This window comes from Zootoca vivipara, chromosome 2, assembly GCF_963506605.1.
Source record: "Zootoca vivipara chromosome 2, rZooViv1.1, whole genome shotgun sequence".
In the NCBI taxonomy this organism is placed as follows: domain Eukaryota; kingdom Metazoa; phylum Chordata; class Lepidosauria; order Squamata; family Lacertidae; genus Zootoca; species Zootoca vivipara.
Genome location: NC_083277.1, coordinates 122665965 through 122679229, shown reverse-complemented (window position 1 = coordinate 122679229; position 13265 = coordinate 122665965). Strand labels below are relative to the sequence as shown.

Genomic DNA, 13265 nt, shown 5'->3' with positions numbered 1-13265 from the left:
CTAAATCTTCAGCTGGAAGTAGAAGTGACAAAATCCTAAGTTTGTACTCTTGTAAAGCAGATAATTGTGTTTTGTTTATATTCTCAAACTGTGCTCATCGGTTATTGGATTCTTGGTTTTTTGTTTGTTAATTGGAGGATGGACTAATAATAAAAAATAAAGTTTGCCACAGGCAGAATAAAGACCAGATCAAGGAAGTTGCCCTGGAAGTGCATGCAAAGAATCTTGGCCACAAAGCCCACTTCGCAAGGGGAGCATGGAGCTTGTTTTTTTTCTTTTTCGTTCATTGCAACCTTGAGAATCAGTGATCAGCCCAAAGGTTGGCCAGTGTGGTTTCAAATTCAGGTCCCCCAGTCTGCCATTTTTATCCATCATGCCAGGGTGGGGCACCTCTAGGTTGTGGGCTGAATTTAGCCCATCAGGCTGTTTTCCTCAAACCACACCCACCTGCCCCACATCTGACACGTGGGACAGGTAGAGATGTGGCTGGTCCAGCTGTTTCTGCAGCCTGATCCCTGCATTGGCTGATTTCATTCCTGATTGGTCACTGTGTTCTCCCACCCTTAGCCCAGCTTTGACAGGTGGGCGATCTCATCCACCTGCAAAAGCTGGCTCTCAAGGTGGGGGAAATAAAGATCTGGGCCAAAAAGATTTCCCACCCTGCATTCTGCCTTTTATCTGCCCAGAATGCTGCCATCCCACCCTTCTCTAATGTCTGTGTTACACCATCCCAAGAACACCTGATACCCATAGCCCTATATATAAAACTTGTCATAGGATGGCTTTCATTGTCCAGTTTTGAGTGCTGTTTTAACACCTGCTTCCCTAACTCTCTTGCAGAAATTTATCTCTGCTAGCAAGTATGCTGCTTTGTCAGTGGATGGTGACGATGAAGCAGAGGGGGATGAGTACGCTGATTAAATTCTCCAGCCCCTCCATGCCGTCTCCTTACCGGTTGCCACCCAGGAACATTCGGCAAGCAAAACCAAACCTTTATTCAGACAAGACAGAAAAATAAAAGCCTACAAGTCAACATCTCCTTGGAGAGACCTTTCTTAAACCTTTCTTTAAAAAATATATGAAAAAGTGATACAGTTTCTCTTGCATGCTGCTGCAGCCTTTAAAGTATTGAACTAACTGGAGAAATCCCTGCAAAAAAAAGTATAGCAAGAGAGAAAATGGCAGGTGTCTTTTTAAAAAAAGGAATAGGCCCAGTGTGTGTCTTGAGTGTGACTTCATGCAGCTTCCAATCACGTCCAGAGCCCCAGGTCCTTCCCATTAAAAGCAGAGGCTAGCACTTTAGCAGGCCAGGTGCGTATGAGTTGAGCACATTGGGGACAAGAGCAGCTAAGATCTGTCTCCTTCTTTTGCCAGATTGGTTGACGTCTGCAGTGTAAGCTTCAAATGAACTTGAAAGCATTTTAGTGCATTGGGAAAAGGAGGAGAGCAGTCTTGCCTTGATGGCTGGGGGAAGAGATGAGATGGCTTTTCAAGGTAGAGAGTTGGCATCTCTACACAACAAGTAATCCCTGAGGTTTAAGTTAGAAACCTCGCCCTGGTGGTGGTGGTGGTGTCCCCCTCTGAAATCCATCAGGTTTGGGGAAGCCCCAGGCAACACTAAGGCTGAGTAGCAAACCTTTGCTACCAAAGGAATCTTCTCAAAAGCCTTAGAGCTGATCCTGGGGTGTTACCCTTGCCTCTCCCCAACAATAAAGGCTGCTGACAGTTGGCTTCTATGTTGAAAGCCACTTTCCACATAGTTTGGCCACATAGTGCAAAGACTCTCTACGCTAGTGGTCACCAGGACCATACAGTGCTGATGTGGAAAGTGTGCCTTGCATATGAACCATGCGGAAAGTAACTTTTTGTATGTCAAGGGGCTCCACCATATGGAATCAGTTTTTGGTAACCTCCCTGAAGGAGGTTGCAATATATATGAAGGAGCCATTGGATTTATGGGAATCATTAGTTGAAAGAGCAATTTCTGGAGACTAAAGTTTTCTTGAATTCCCCCACCCTTCCTATCCCTTCCTCTTCTGCCCCCTTTTAATCACGGAGGTACCACCACAACCACTCTCACAAATTTAAATAGCACCCGTTTTAAACTTGGGCACTGTTTAAAGGTAGCAAGAGTCATTGAAAGTTTGACTGAGCATCATGTGACTGTTCCAAGTTCCTTCCTCACTTTTGGGCAAGTAGGTACACAACATGGCTGGCAAACTTCCTTCAGCCCTTACAAAAAGGGTTTATTTTTAGTCCCCTACATTTCTTTTTAAAGCTTCCTTCGCCCAACACCCAGCACCATCAGACACAGAGACAAGCAATCTCTTCCATTTCTTCCAGTAGTCTTGGTCCTTTCATTCTTCTTCCTTGAACTAATTAATGGGTAGAGCAAGTGGAAATTAAATCTGCACAGTGGAACTGAAGCAGCACAAGGTTTTACTAGCCAGCTCTCAGCAGCCTGATTTACATGGTGGCTGTAGAGGAGGATCTGGCTACGAGGAGTGGCTAGCTTTTTGGGGGGGGTGCACGTGCTCACCAGAGAGCTGCCAGTTTTTACCTAGTTGGAGAGGAGAACAGTGTGATTTTCCTCTTGAAGCAATTCTGAGCACAGGATTTGGCGTGTTGTAAAGCCTGCCGTGGTTGGTGTCTTGTTTCAGTAAATTTTAGCTACAATTTAAACCAGTCCTTTGAAATATACAGAGTAGTGGCACATCCTATGGGCAGAATATAAAGGAATGGGAGGGGAGACCCTGCTGAGTGCAGATAATTGATTTGAAATGCAATATTGCTTTGACTGTGTGAGATGCTGGGGGGAGGGGCTATATTTGAGGTAAAGTGCTAATTTGCATACCCCAGAAGCATTTTCTACCGTCCCTTCTCTCTCTCTCCTATTCTCTCTCTCTCTCTGCGCTATCAGGACAGGTTCACGAATGGATTGAGGTGCATTTTACACATTCTGAAGACATGTAAAATTTGTACAAAATATCTTCTATGAAAATGATTTGTAATCTGTGTGGACTTACTGGGAGATGTCTTTTATTATGTAAAATTTTCCCTCCTCCCCCCTTCTTGGTGTTTTGTTTTTCTCCAAATAAAACTAATCTTTAAAATAATGCTTCAGCACTAATTTCCTTTGCGAGTGGTGTCTCTTCTCCATCAGGACATGGGTGTTGCTCTCAAATATATAGAACTAGTAGGGAGTGCCATCTTGATTCAAAATGGTGGACACCAACGTGCCCCCCAGAATCTGCTCTGAAGGACCCCTCAATCTTCTGGAGCGCACAGGGGGCTCCAGGGGAGCAAAGCCCCATTGAAGGCTGGTAGTGCATTCTGTCTGCACACAGACAGGATCTTACACACAGAGACTTGCTGATGCAAAGAGATGTAATTGTAGATTTCATAAGTTATGTCACTGATTCTCCTTGTAAGAGGGTAGGCTATGTCCTTTCATGAATCCAATACAAATAATTTGGGGAAGGGTGAGTGAAGCCAAGGCCCGTGGTCCCTGCACCCTTAAAAGTGTGCCCCCTGTTGAGATCTAATTGCTGCCCACATTTCTGGCTTGATGGTTAACTACAGAAAACTGGATCTGTCAAGATTCAAGTTCTCTGGCTTCCCAAGTCCTTTGGTTTGGACCAAAAGCAATTGACTTGTTCACTTATTTGACAGGAGGGCTGGGGAGGGGGGGAGGAACTGAGCCTTGGTTCTTTTCCATCTATTTCTGAAGAAATCAAAATTATCTTTCTTTGCTTGCACAATTGCGTCTCTGTGCCTGCTCCCCTGCGCTTGGATTGGTAGTGCAATGCTTTAGCCAATTCCAGTTCCCTCCCTCCTGCCAAAGAAGCAGGGGGCGGGATCAAGGCTTGGTTTTATAAACAGCAGGAGAACACAGTGCCCTTTTCATTGTGCATCCTCCCCACATAAGGCATCCGAAGACAGATAGTCATTGAGACAGCATCTGGTATACCACCACCACCTCCTGCACTTGATAAATGTCCCAAGTGCCTTGTGAAGTCCAGGCTGGCTTCCAGGCATGGAACTTACCTTACTTCAACTCGCTGGAACCACAAGCAATTGGATTCCGCCTTGCAGATCAGGGAGTCCCTGGCTGTTGGCTGCTTCCACCGCTCTTGTGATCAGAGCAGCAAGGCTTTGTGCAGTATGGGTGCCTCCTCTCTGCTAGTAATCTGGAGGGTGACCCAAGATTATTTTGGAGCTGGAGGGAGGAAATCGAACCACATGCTTCGCCTCTCCTCCATGCTTAATCTGCACATGCGCCACTGAGCAGAAACAAAAATGAGCCAGAGGGGAAAAGGATGAATGCTCAGTAAACCCATTACAAGACCAGTGGTCTACATTCTCAGGGAAGAAAGCCTGCTCAGAGGTGCCAACTTGAATAAAAAAATATGGGGGTGGGAGGCAAGCCCCGCCCTGCAAATGGATGACATGACAGGGTGCACCCACACCATTTGAATGGCAATGCAGTCCTGGCCCCCTCAAATATTTTATTGTGCAGTCCAAAGGGACCATGACCCCCTAGGAGTTGGCTCCTCTGGCCCTGCCTGATTAGACCAAAGGCCCTTCTGGTCTCACGGTGGCCAAGCAGATGTTCCCGAGAAGCCTCATCAGGAAGTCAGGAAAGCAGTTTCTCTCTTGCTGTTATGGTTGGTTTTCAGAGGCATCTTCCCCCCTCTGATCCTGGGGCTTCCAGGGGCAGGGAGGTGCACAGCCCCCCAGGGAGAAGGGTTTGGCTTTATACACACACACTACCAACTCCTTTCCCCTGGGACCAGAGCAGCCAGTCGGCGGGAGGTAGTTCCCCCACCCACAACCACCCTGCAGACCTGAGTCACACGTACTTCCATCATCCTTTCTTGGGCAGTAATCAGTACCAGATTTTTTCTGCTGAGACCCTTTCAAAGGCTGGGCACCCTCCCACCTCCACCAGTAAAACCACTTCCAAAGAGGAGGAAGAGTCTCCAGCAGCTTTTATTTACTGCAGCTGGGGGTTTCAAAACCTTTCATAAACATAGCTGTAAAGGTTATGGTGCCTCTGGCTGTCTGCAAAGCCCACCGGGGTGAAAATGAGGCAAGGAAGGGAGAGGGTCCCAATAGGAGAGCTGCTGGATCAGATCAAAGATATGTTTCCCACAGTGGCTACCAGAGGCTTTACAGATGAGTGAAATGCTAGCAGGGTTCCTTTCTCTCTTCTTCTTTTAAACCTTTTTTTGGAATTAGTGTGTTTGTGTGTATACAATGGATGCCAGGAAGATGGGCACAGCTCCTTGGTGCCCGTTGGCACTGCTAGGGTGGAAGGCAGGGAGGTGGCTTCAGAGCTAATGACAGGCTGGCAGAAGCACTCCCTGGACTGGTCCTAAGAAAGAATGCAGGTGGGGGGCGCTAGTTGAGGGCACACTGGTGCTAGTGGGGCAGTGCCCCATTCAGCCTCCTTAGATTGGCCGGGGGGGGGGGGTGTGAGAGAGAAAAAGAGAGGAAGAGTGTGATAATGTGGTGATCTGAAGAGAGAATGTAGACAATAACTGAGCTAGGTGAATAAATGGACTGACCTGCTGGGTACACACAAAACATTTAAAGCAAAACGATACTGGGAACTGTGGTTTTCCCTGCATGAAACTATAATTCCCAGAACTACAATTCTCCATCTTCTTTGTGGGAAGGCATGTGCTTTAAATGTAAGGTGCTTACACAGCTTGAAAAGCACTTTCCTACATTCTTGCTTAAGGTGGCAACCCTGGGATAACTGAGAACGGCCTTCCAATTACAGTTATCTAACCTACCTTGGGCAGTGAGGTCACACAGAGGTGGCCTTGGCGCTAACCCACCATTGCAAAAAAACTTTTGACATCTTCTTTTGCAAGCCCTGTCTTATTTATTCTGGCTCATGGAAGGTAGAGTTGAGCCAGCAGCGGTAAAGCTTTTACTGTGTTGCTATGAGTCATGTTGTTGTCTTACGCAGTTAGAGGAACATCTCTCCATCGGCTTGGCAGAACTTTGCCCAGTGATGGGAGGCAATCTAATTTAAATGGGCACTTGGGTTCTTCCAGGTACCTGGAGAACAACTAACACACACACACACACAAGACAGACATGGGGAGATTCAGATTTCATTTGCCTGGCAGTAGCAGAGATTGTGGATGGAGCAGAGAGAGGAAGGAGGCTGTGGGAGGTCTGAAAATTAAAACAATTAATTGTCCTTCTAAAGGGAGCCAAGCATTGTTACTGGATCCCTCTTTGGAAGGTACGCCACCAAATGAGAACTGCTACTGAGAAACAAGTAGATATGCCCTTGGACTTCTCCATACCGGAGATCACTGTGTGTGTGCAACCAGGGGTGGATTTTGGTAATACGGCATCCTAGAATCATAGAGTTGGAAGAGACCACAAGGGCCATCCAGTCCAACCCCCTGCCGAGCAGGAAACACCATCAAAGCATTCTTGACATATGCCCGTCAAGCCTCTGCTTAAAGACCTCCAAAGAAGGAGACTCCACCACCCTCCTTGGTAGCAAATTCCACTGCCAAGCAGCTCTTACTGTCAGGAAGTTCTTCCTAATGTTTAGGTGGAATCTTCTTTCTTGTAGTTTGAATCCATTGCTCCGTGTCCGCTTCTCTGGAGCAGCAGAAAACAACCTTTCTCCCTCCTCTATATGACATCCTTTTATATATTTGAACATGGCTATCATATCACCCCTTAACCTTCTCTTCTCCAGGCTAAACATACCCAGCTCCCTAAGACGTTCCTCATAAGGCATCGTTTCCAGGCCTTTGACCATTTTGGTTGTCCTCTTCGGGACACGTTCCAGCTTGTCAGTATCCTTCTTGAACTGTGGTGCCCAGAACTGGACACAGTACTCCAGGTGAGGTCTGACCAGAGCAGAATACAGTGGTACTATTACTTCCCTTGATCTAGATGCTATACTCCTATTGATGCAGCCCAGAATTGCATTGGCTTTTTTAGCTGCTGCATCACACTGCTGACTCAGGTGAGTGAGGACAAAAGTTGACACACACACACACACACCCCAAATATTTTCACAATGATTCCCTTTGCTTCGGTTGTTTTTAGGGATCTTCTCAGTAGGTACCCATATAAATATTGCTCATATAGGCTGGGAGAGATGCCTTGGACTCCAGCACTGCGCTGATATTGAGAACAAACCCCTCTTGAGATGATCATGCTTTAAGATCTGGACTCCCCCCATCTAAACTCAGGCGTAAATATGTGAATGAATCATATTTCTTTATGCCACAGCAGCACCCGCCGTGCATTCAATTCTCCAAAGGCGCACAGACCCAGGTTGAAGGCGCCAAGACCCCTGGAATCCCATGCAAGGCTTGGCAGGTTGGCAGGGATTGGGGTGGCTGGTAACAATACTGACAGTTGGGGAGGTGCCCATAGAATCATAGAACAGGAAAGGGATCTCAACCACGGCCTTGTGAATTCTGCTGATTAGTAGTACAGCATCCCTGACAGGTGTCCATCCAGCTTCTGCTTTAGGACCTCTAAGAAATGAGGCTCCAGGATTGCCCAAAGCCGTCTGTTCCACTTGCAGCCAGACAACCTGCTTCTTGAGCATCCAACCTGATTTGTTCTCAGGGAAGTTAGGCAAGTGTCATCCTACACTTTCTAGGGCACTCTCCCATCATTTTCTTCACTGCAAAAAGTCCACTGCCATTGCACAACCTGAGCTTGTTGGTATGCAATTCAATCCCACTCAAAAGCAGTGACGGCCCGGAAGTGCCTATACTGTCAGGAAGCTCTCCCTAATGTTTAGTCTAGACTAGCCTTGTAATTTGAAGCCTTTGGTTTGGGTCTTACCCTCTGGAGCAAGAGAAAACAAATTTGCTCCATCCATCTATGTGACAGCCCTTCAGGTCATTAACTGCTGTGCCCCCTTAACCTGCCTTTTTTTCGTGCATTACTCAACCGTCACTCTGGCTGATCTTTCTCTACTTCCTGAAGTTTCTGCCTGGGCTTGACAGCCAGGCACTCCCAACCTAGGTTTCCCTTCAGATGATCCCTCCCACCCCCCTCTTCTGCCAACATTTATGGGCTCAGGGCCTGGATTCCTGTGCTCTTACTCCTCTACAGCTACCTGCCAAAACCTTTGGCACAGGGAAGTTGGCACAGTAGCACGGGGTATGTTGTTAGACTATTACAATGCGTTGTCCTGGAAATTAATCAAGTCAAATGAATTTTCCATTGACATTGCAAATTCACACTTTGGTCAAAATACTTAACGGGAAGGGAGAGAACAGCCCTTTAAATCTACCCTGGCAGGGCGGTGACTGCAAAGCAGGGGGTGAGGGGTGAGGCCATCCCAGATGTTGCTAGACTACAGCTGTCATCATCGCTGAGCAGTGATCATGCAGGCTGGGACTGGTGACAGTTGCAGTCCCAGAGCATCTGAAGGGCCAGAGAGGTGAGCCACCTCTGCCTTAAGACAACCCCCCCCCCAATCTCAGCATCTGGCATCTATTAACATATAAGGGTGAAGATAACTCAAACTTGACTTTACAGCAGCGGGGGCTACCTGTCCCTCTGCATATGGTGTTGGACCAGCCTCAGGGATGATGGGAGCTGTAGTCCAGCAACATATGAAGGGCCAAAGGTGAGACACCTCTTAGCGTTCATCTTCACCCTGAGAAAGCCCCACCAGCTGATTGGTGCAGTTCTTGCTGCAATGAAGGGCACAAGAACAGTCTGCCTTTGCGTCAGTTGGCAACCCTACTCTTTATTGTGCCACAGTCTTCCTTCCTGTACTAGTCAAAACACACACACAAAGGGGTTTTTTGGGTTTGTTAAATGGCTTGTCGCCAAAGGTGGAGTATCTAGCTGGCTAAAAACACAAACCCAAACAAAGAAAGTCTCTTGCATTTGAAGCCTTTCATGCAGCCTGAAAGGAAAACTTCTGCCAGCTGGGCCTTCCTGCCTGCTAGGGCTTCCCGTTTGCCCTTCTCCTGCTACCCCTCGTGTAAAGCTGCATTCTGCAAAGCAAGGGAGAACTGGGACTGAGACGGAGGTCTGACTGCCATTGCAGGGCCTCCGCAGAGGCTCCCCATGAACAGCAAACAGGCTGGCTCCCTCCCGTGCGGCAGAGAAGGCCACAAGGCTGGCTCTGTGGCTCCTTGTCGGCATGAATCCCAGCAAGGAGACAAATCTGTGGCCCCAGTTTTCCTTCCCAACGCCTTCTTGTTTCCTGGTGCCGGTAGCGTATCTGCTGACGTAGACGAGCGCCAAACCCTCGCAATATGACCCTTACGTGAACAACGCCGACAGATGACGTCCTTGAAACGACATTTGGACCGAGGGTAGTTGCCACCGCAACCCACACAGTCTGATTGGTCCGCCGTTCACCGTTTGACCTTTCCATGTTCCTGTTTGATGCGGCAAACGTCTGAGCAGCCCTCAGATTCTCTGATCTCTCCATGGTGGACCGAGGTTGGCTTCCTTGAAATTGTTGGGCTGTTGGCCTTGCCAAAGTATTGAAGCCTCAGCTTCACGATCTGTCCTTCCAGGGAGCACTCAGGGCTGATTTCCTTCAGAATGGATAGGTTTGATCTTCTTGCAGTCCATGGGACTCTCAAGAGTCTCCTCCAGCACCATAATTCAAAAGCATTGATTCTTCGGCGATCAGCCTTCTTTATGGTCCAGCTCTCACTTCCATACATCACTACTGGGAAAACCATAGCTTTAACTATACGGACCTTTGTTGGCAAGGTGATGTCTCTGCTTTTTAAGATACTGTCTAGGTTTGTCATTGCTTTTCTCCCAAGAAGCAGGCGTCTTTTAATTTCGTGACTGCTGTCACCATCTGCAGTGATCAAGGAGCCCAAGAAAGTAAAATCTCTCACTTCCTCCATTTCTTCCCCTTCTATTTGCCAGGAGGTGATGGGACCAGTGGCCATGATCTTGGTTTTTTTGATGTTGAGCTTCAGACCATATTTTGCGCTCTCCTCTTTCACCCTCATTAAAAGGTTCTTTAATTCCTCTTCGCTTTCTGCCATCAAGGTTGTGTCATCTGCATATCTGAGGTTGTTGATATTTCTTCCGGCAATCTTAATTCCGGTTTGGGATTCATCTAGGCCAGCCTTTCGCATGATGAATTCTGCATGTAAGTTAACTAAGCAGGGAGACAATATACAACCTTGTCGTACTCCTTTCCCAATTTTGAACCAATCAGTTATTCCATATCTAGTTCTAACTGTAGCTTCTTGTCCCACACAGAGATTTCTCAGGAGACAGATGAGATGATCAGGCACTTGTAACAGTAACAACCTTCAACTAACTAACAAATCAGTGAGCGACAATTCTCAATCCTTCATCTGCATACTGTAACTAACCAATCAGTGAGTGACAGTTCTCAATCCTTCGTTTGCATACTGGTGGCCCTGAGTGAGACCTGCAGCCTATCTCAATACATAACATAAAACACACACACACACACACACACACACACACACACACAGAGAGAGAGAGAGAGAGAGAGAGAGAGAGAGAGAGAGAGAGAGAGAGAGAGAGAATAATGGGAGCTGAGGCTAGGTAAGGGTGCTGGGAATTGTTGCCCCATGAGGGGTAAACTACAGTTTTCAGGATTCTATGGGAAGTGTTATGCAGTTTAAATATATGGTGTGTGCACTGCTTGTGTTGCTTTTGTTGAATTCAGCAAGGAGGAGGACAAAACCAGAATTAGCTAGCTCTGCCTGCCATTGGCTCTGACACCACCTGATCGTAGTCTCCCTGCCAGGGAATTCTGGATGCTGGGATTCTTCTATGAGAAACCCTTAGGCTATGCAGGGTCACGACCTAAGGGTACCTCATAGTCTCAACAGCCAAGACCATGCATGAACCAAGATGCAGCGGAATCCTTTGCAATGCACAGAGCCATCCAGAAAGCTGTTCCTCTGAAGCAGGCAAGTTGAACGGAAGACTTGAAAACAATTGGCCTAAAGTAAAGGTGGGGAACCTGTTGTGGTCCTGCTGGTGCTATTGTACAACAATTCCCATCAGTCCTGGCCAGTCGATGGCCAAGGAAGAGAGGAGTCTCAGCCCAATGACATCTGCAAGGCCACAGTCTCCCCATCCCTGGCATGGATGTTGCAAATCAGTTCAGAATATTTCCTGAAATTTCCTGCAGCGTCAGGAGGGATCAAGCGTGGTTTTCCAAAAGCCACCGATAAACAAACAACCGTTGAGTTGAGCAAAGTTGATTCGGTGTGAGCTTGGCTGCCCTTCTCCTGTTGTGGAGCAGTTTGCTATTCCAGCTGGACGAAACAACCAAACAAAATCACATGACTCCAGATGTGACTGCGCTAATGAAGACAACAGGGCAAAGAGCCATGGGCAGATTTAGAAATATGTGCTGAGAACTATGCAACCAGAATGTTCTGCAAAATCCTCTGTAAACAGTTTGCCAGAAACAGCCTATTTTTAAGGGTGAACTCTGGACGATCTTGAACTTGAGACCCGGCTCCATGATGAGACCCATCTCCTCCCTTCCTGTCTCACCATGGCACCAGCAGTGACTTTGGGATTGGTTCAGCGGTTCTGAATCTTATTTGTTGCCATGTTTTCTCTTCTTTGAGGTTAGGCTTCTTTGAGGTTGTAAAGGCAAATGCTCCCCCCGCCCCGCCCCTTGTGCAATGAGAATAAACAGACGGACGCCTGGAACTTGGTAATAAGTTTCTATCCTTAATGGCCAGGCCAGCCGCTATCCGCCTGGCAGACAGCAAATTTTAATAATCTGATTGGGAAGCTATTCTGCTTGTTGTCAATATCCGTTTCATGTCGGCAATGTCCCACAAGACGTGGACACTGCTGAGTGAAGTAACATAAGTTTATTCTCAGATATGACCTTCAAAGTAGGTAGTTTATTTCAAAATATAACCTGAATTGAATCCCCACCCCCACCCTCGCTGATCCCTAGGGGAGGACAAGTCTTGCTCTGCTAGCAGCTTTGGCCCTCAGTGACAAGCAGCCCATCAAGAAAGGGGTGGTCTCAGAAGCCCCTCTTGAGGGTGGCTAGGGCCAATGCGTGGCTGACTCACCTCCTTTCATTCTTATTTTCATTCATTCAGGCTCAGCCTAAGTGTTTGTGATACAATTCTATGAGTGCAACTGTATCTCTTATACACCTTAGACCACGGGTGTCAAACACAAGGCCCGGGGGCCAAATCCGGCCCGCCAGACCTCGTCATGTGGCCCGCCGAGCGCCCCAGCCAGCGGGACCCAGCAGTGGGACCTTGCTGCTGAAGCGCCGCGCCAACAAAGCGCCGACAAACAGCTGGGGCCGGGGAAATGCTTTTTGCCCCTGGGTCCCTTCGCGCTATTTTCTGGCGCTGAATCAAGGCGGCGACCCCCCCCTTCCCTTTCTTTCTTCCTCTCTCTCGTTCTTATTCTTTCTTTCCCTCTCCTTCCTTCCTTCTTTATCTCTGTCTTCTCTCCCTCTTTCTTTTTCTTTCCTTCTTTATTCCTTCTTTCCTACTCTTCTTTCTCTCACCTCTTTCCTTCCTCTCTCCCTCCTGCTCCCTCTTTTCTTTCTTTCTTCCTTCCTTCCTTCCTTCCTTCCTTCCTTCCTTCCTTCCTTCCTTCCTTCCTTCCCAACTTTCTTCCTCTCCCTCATTCTTATTCTTTCTTTCCCTCTACTTCCTTCCTTCTTTCTCCCTTTCCGTCTTCTCTCCCTCTTTCTTTTTCTTTCCTTCTTTATTCTCTTCCTTATTTCCTACTCTTCTTTCTCTCCCCTCTTTCTTTCCTTCCTTACTCTCTCCCTCCCACTCCCTATTTTCTTCCTTCCTTCCTTCCTCCCTTCCTCCCTTCCTCCCTTCCTCCCTTCCTCCCTTCCTCCCTTCCTCCCTTCCTCCCTTCCTCCCTCTCCCTCTCCCTCTCCCTCTCCTCAGAAACATAGGATGCTGCTTTATACTTCTGGCCCTTAAACCCTGGAGCCAGGAGAGCAGCTTCAGTGAGTCAACCTCAGCCAGTCCCTTTGGTGAAGGGTGGTGGCTCACTGGCAGAACATCTGTCCTGCATGCAGAAGGACCCCAGCATCTCCAGGTACTAGTAGCTCTGCAAAGGTCCTGCATGAAACCCTAGCGAGCCTCCACCACCCAGTGCAGTTACCAAAAATCATTTTTCAATAAATTGTACAATAATTGTACATTTGAATATCTACTTGCCATTATTCTGACTATGTTTCTGCTTTCAGAGCTAGTTATTACTTACATTATTACAAAAAACAGTAATAA

At 47.5% G+C, this 13265-nt stretch overlaps 1 protein-coding gene across 1 annotated transcript in view; it reads left to right on the top strand.

Moving 5' to 3' along the window:
* Positions 1–3116, top strand: part of EIF4B (eukaryotic translation initiation factor 4B) — a 32555-nt gene extending 29439 nt beyond the window's left edge. The window contains exon 16 of the mRNA XM_035101883.2: positions 841–3116. Within this exon, the coding sequence (XP_034957774.1) occupies positions 841–921 (81 nt within the window). The 3' untranslated portion in view covers positions 922–3116. The remainder of the gene's footprint in view (positions 1–840) is intronic.
* Positions 3117–13265: the final 10149 nt, after the last annotated feature.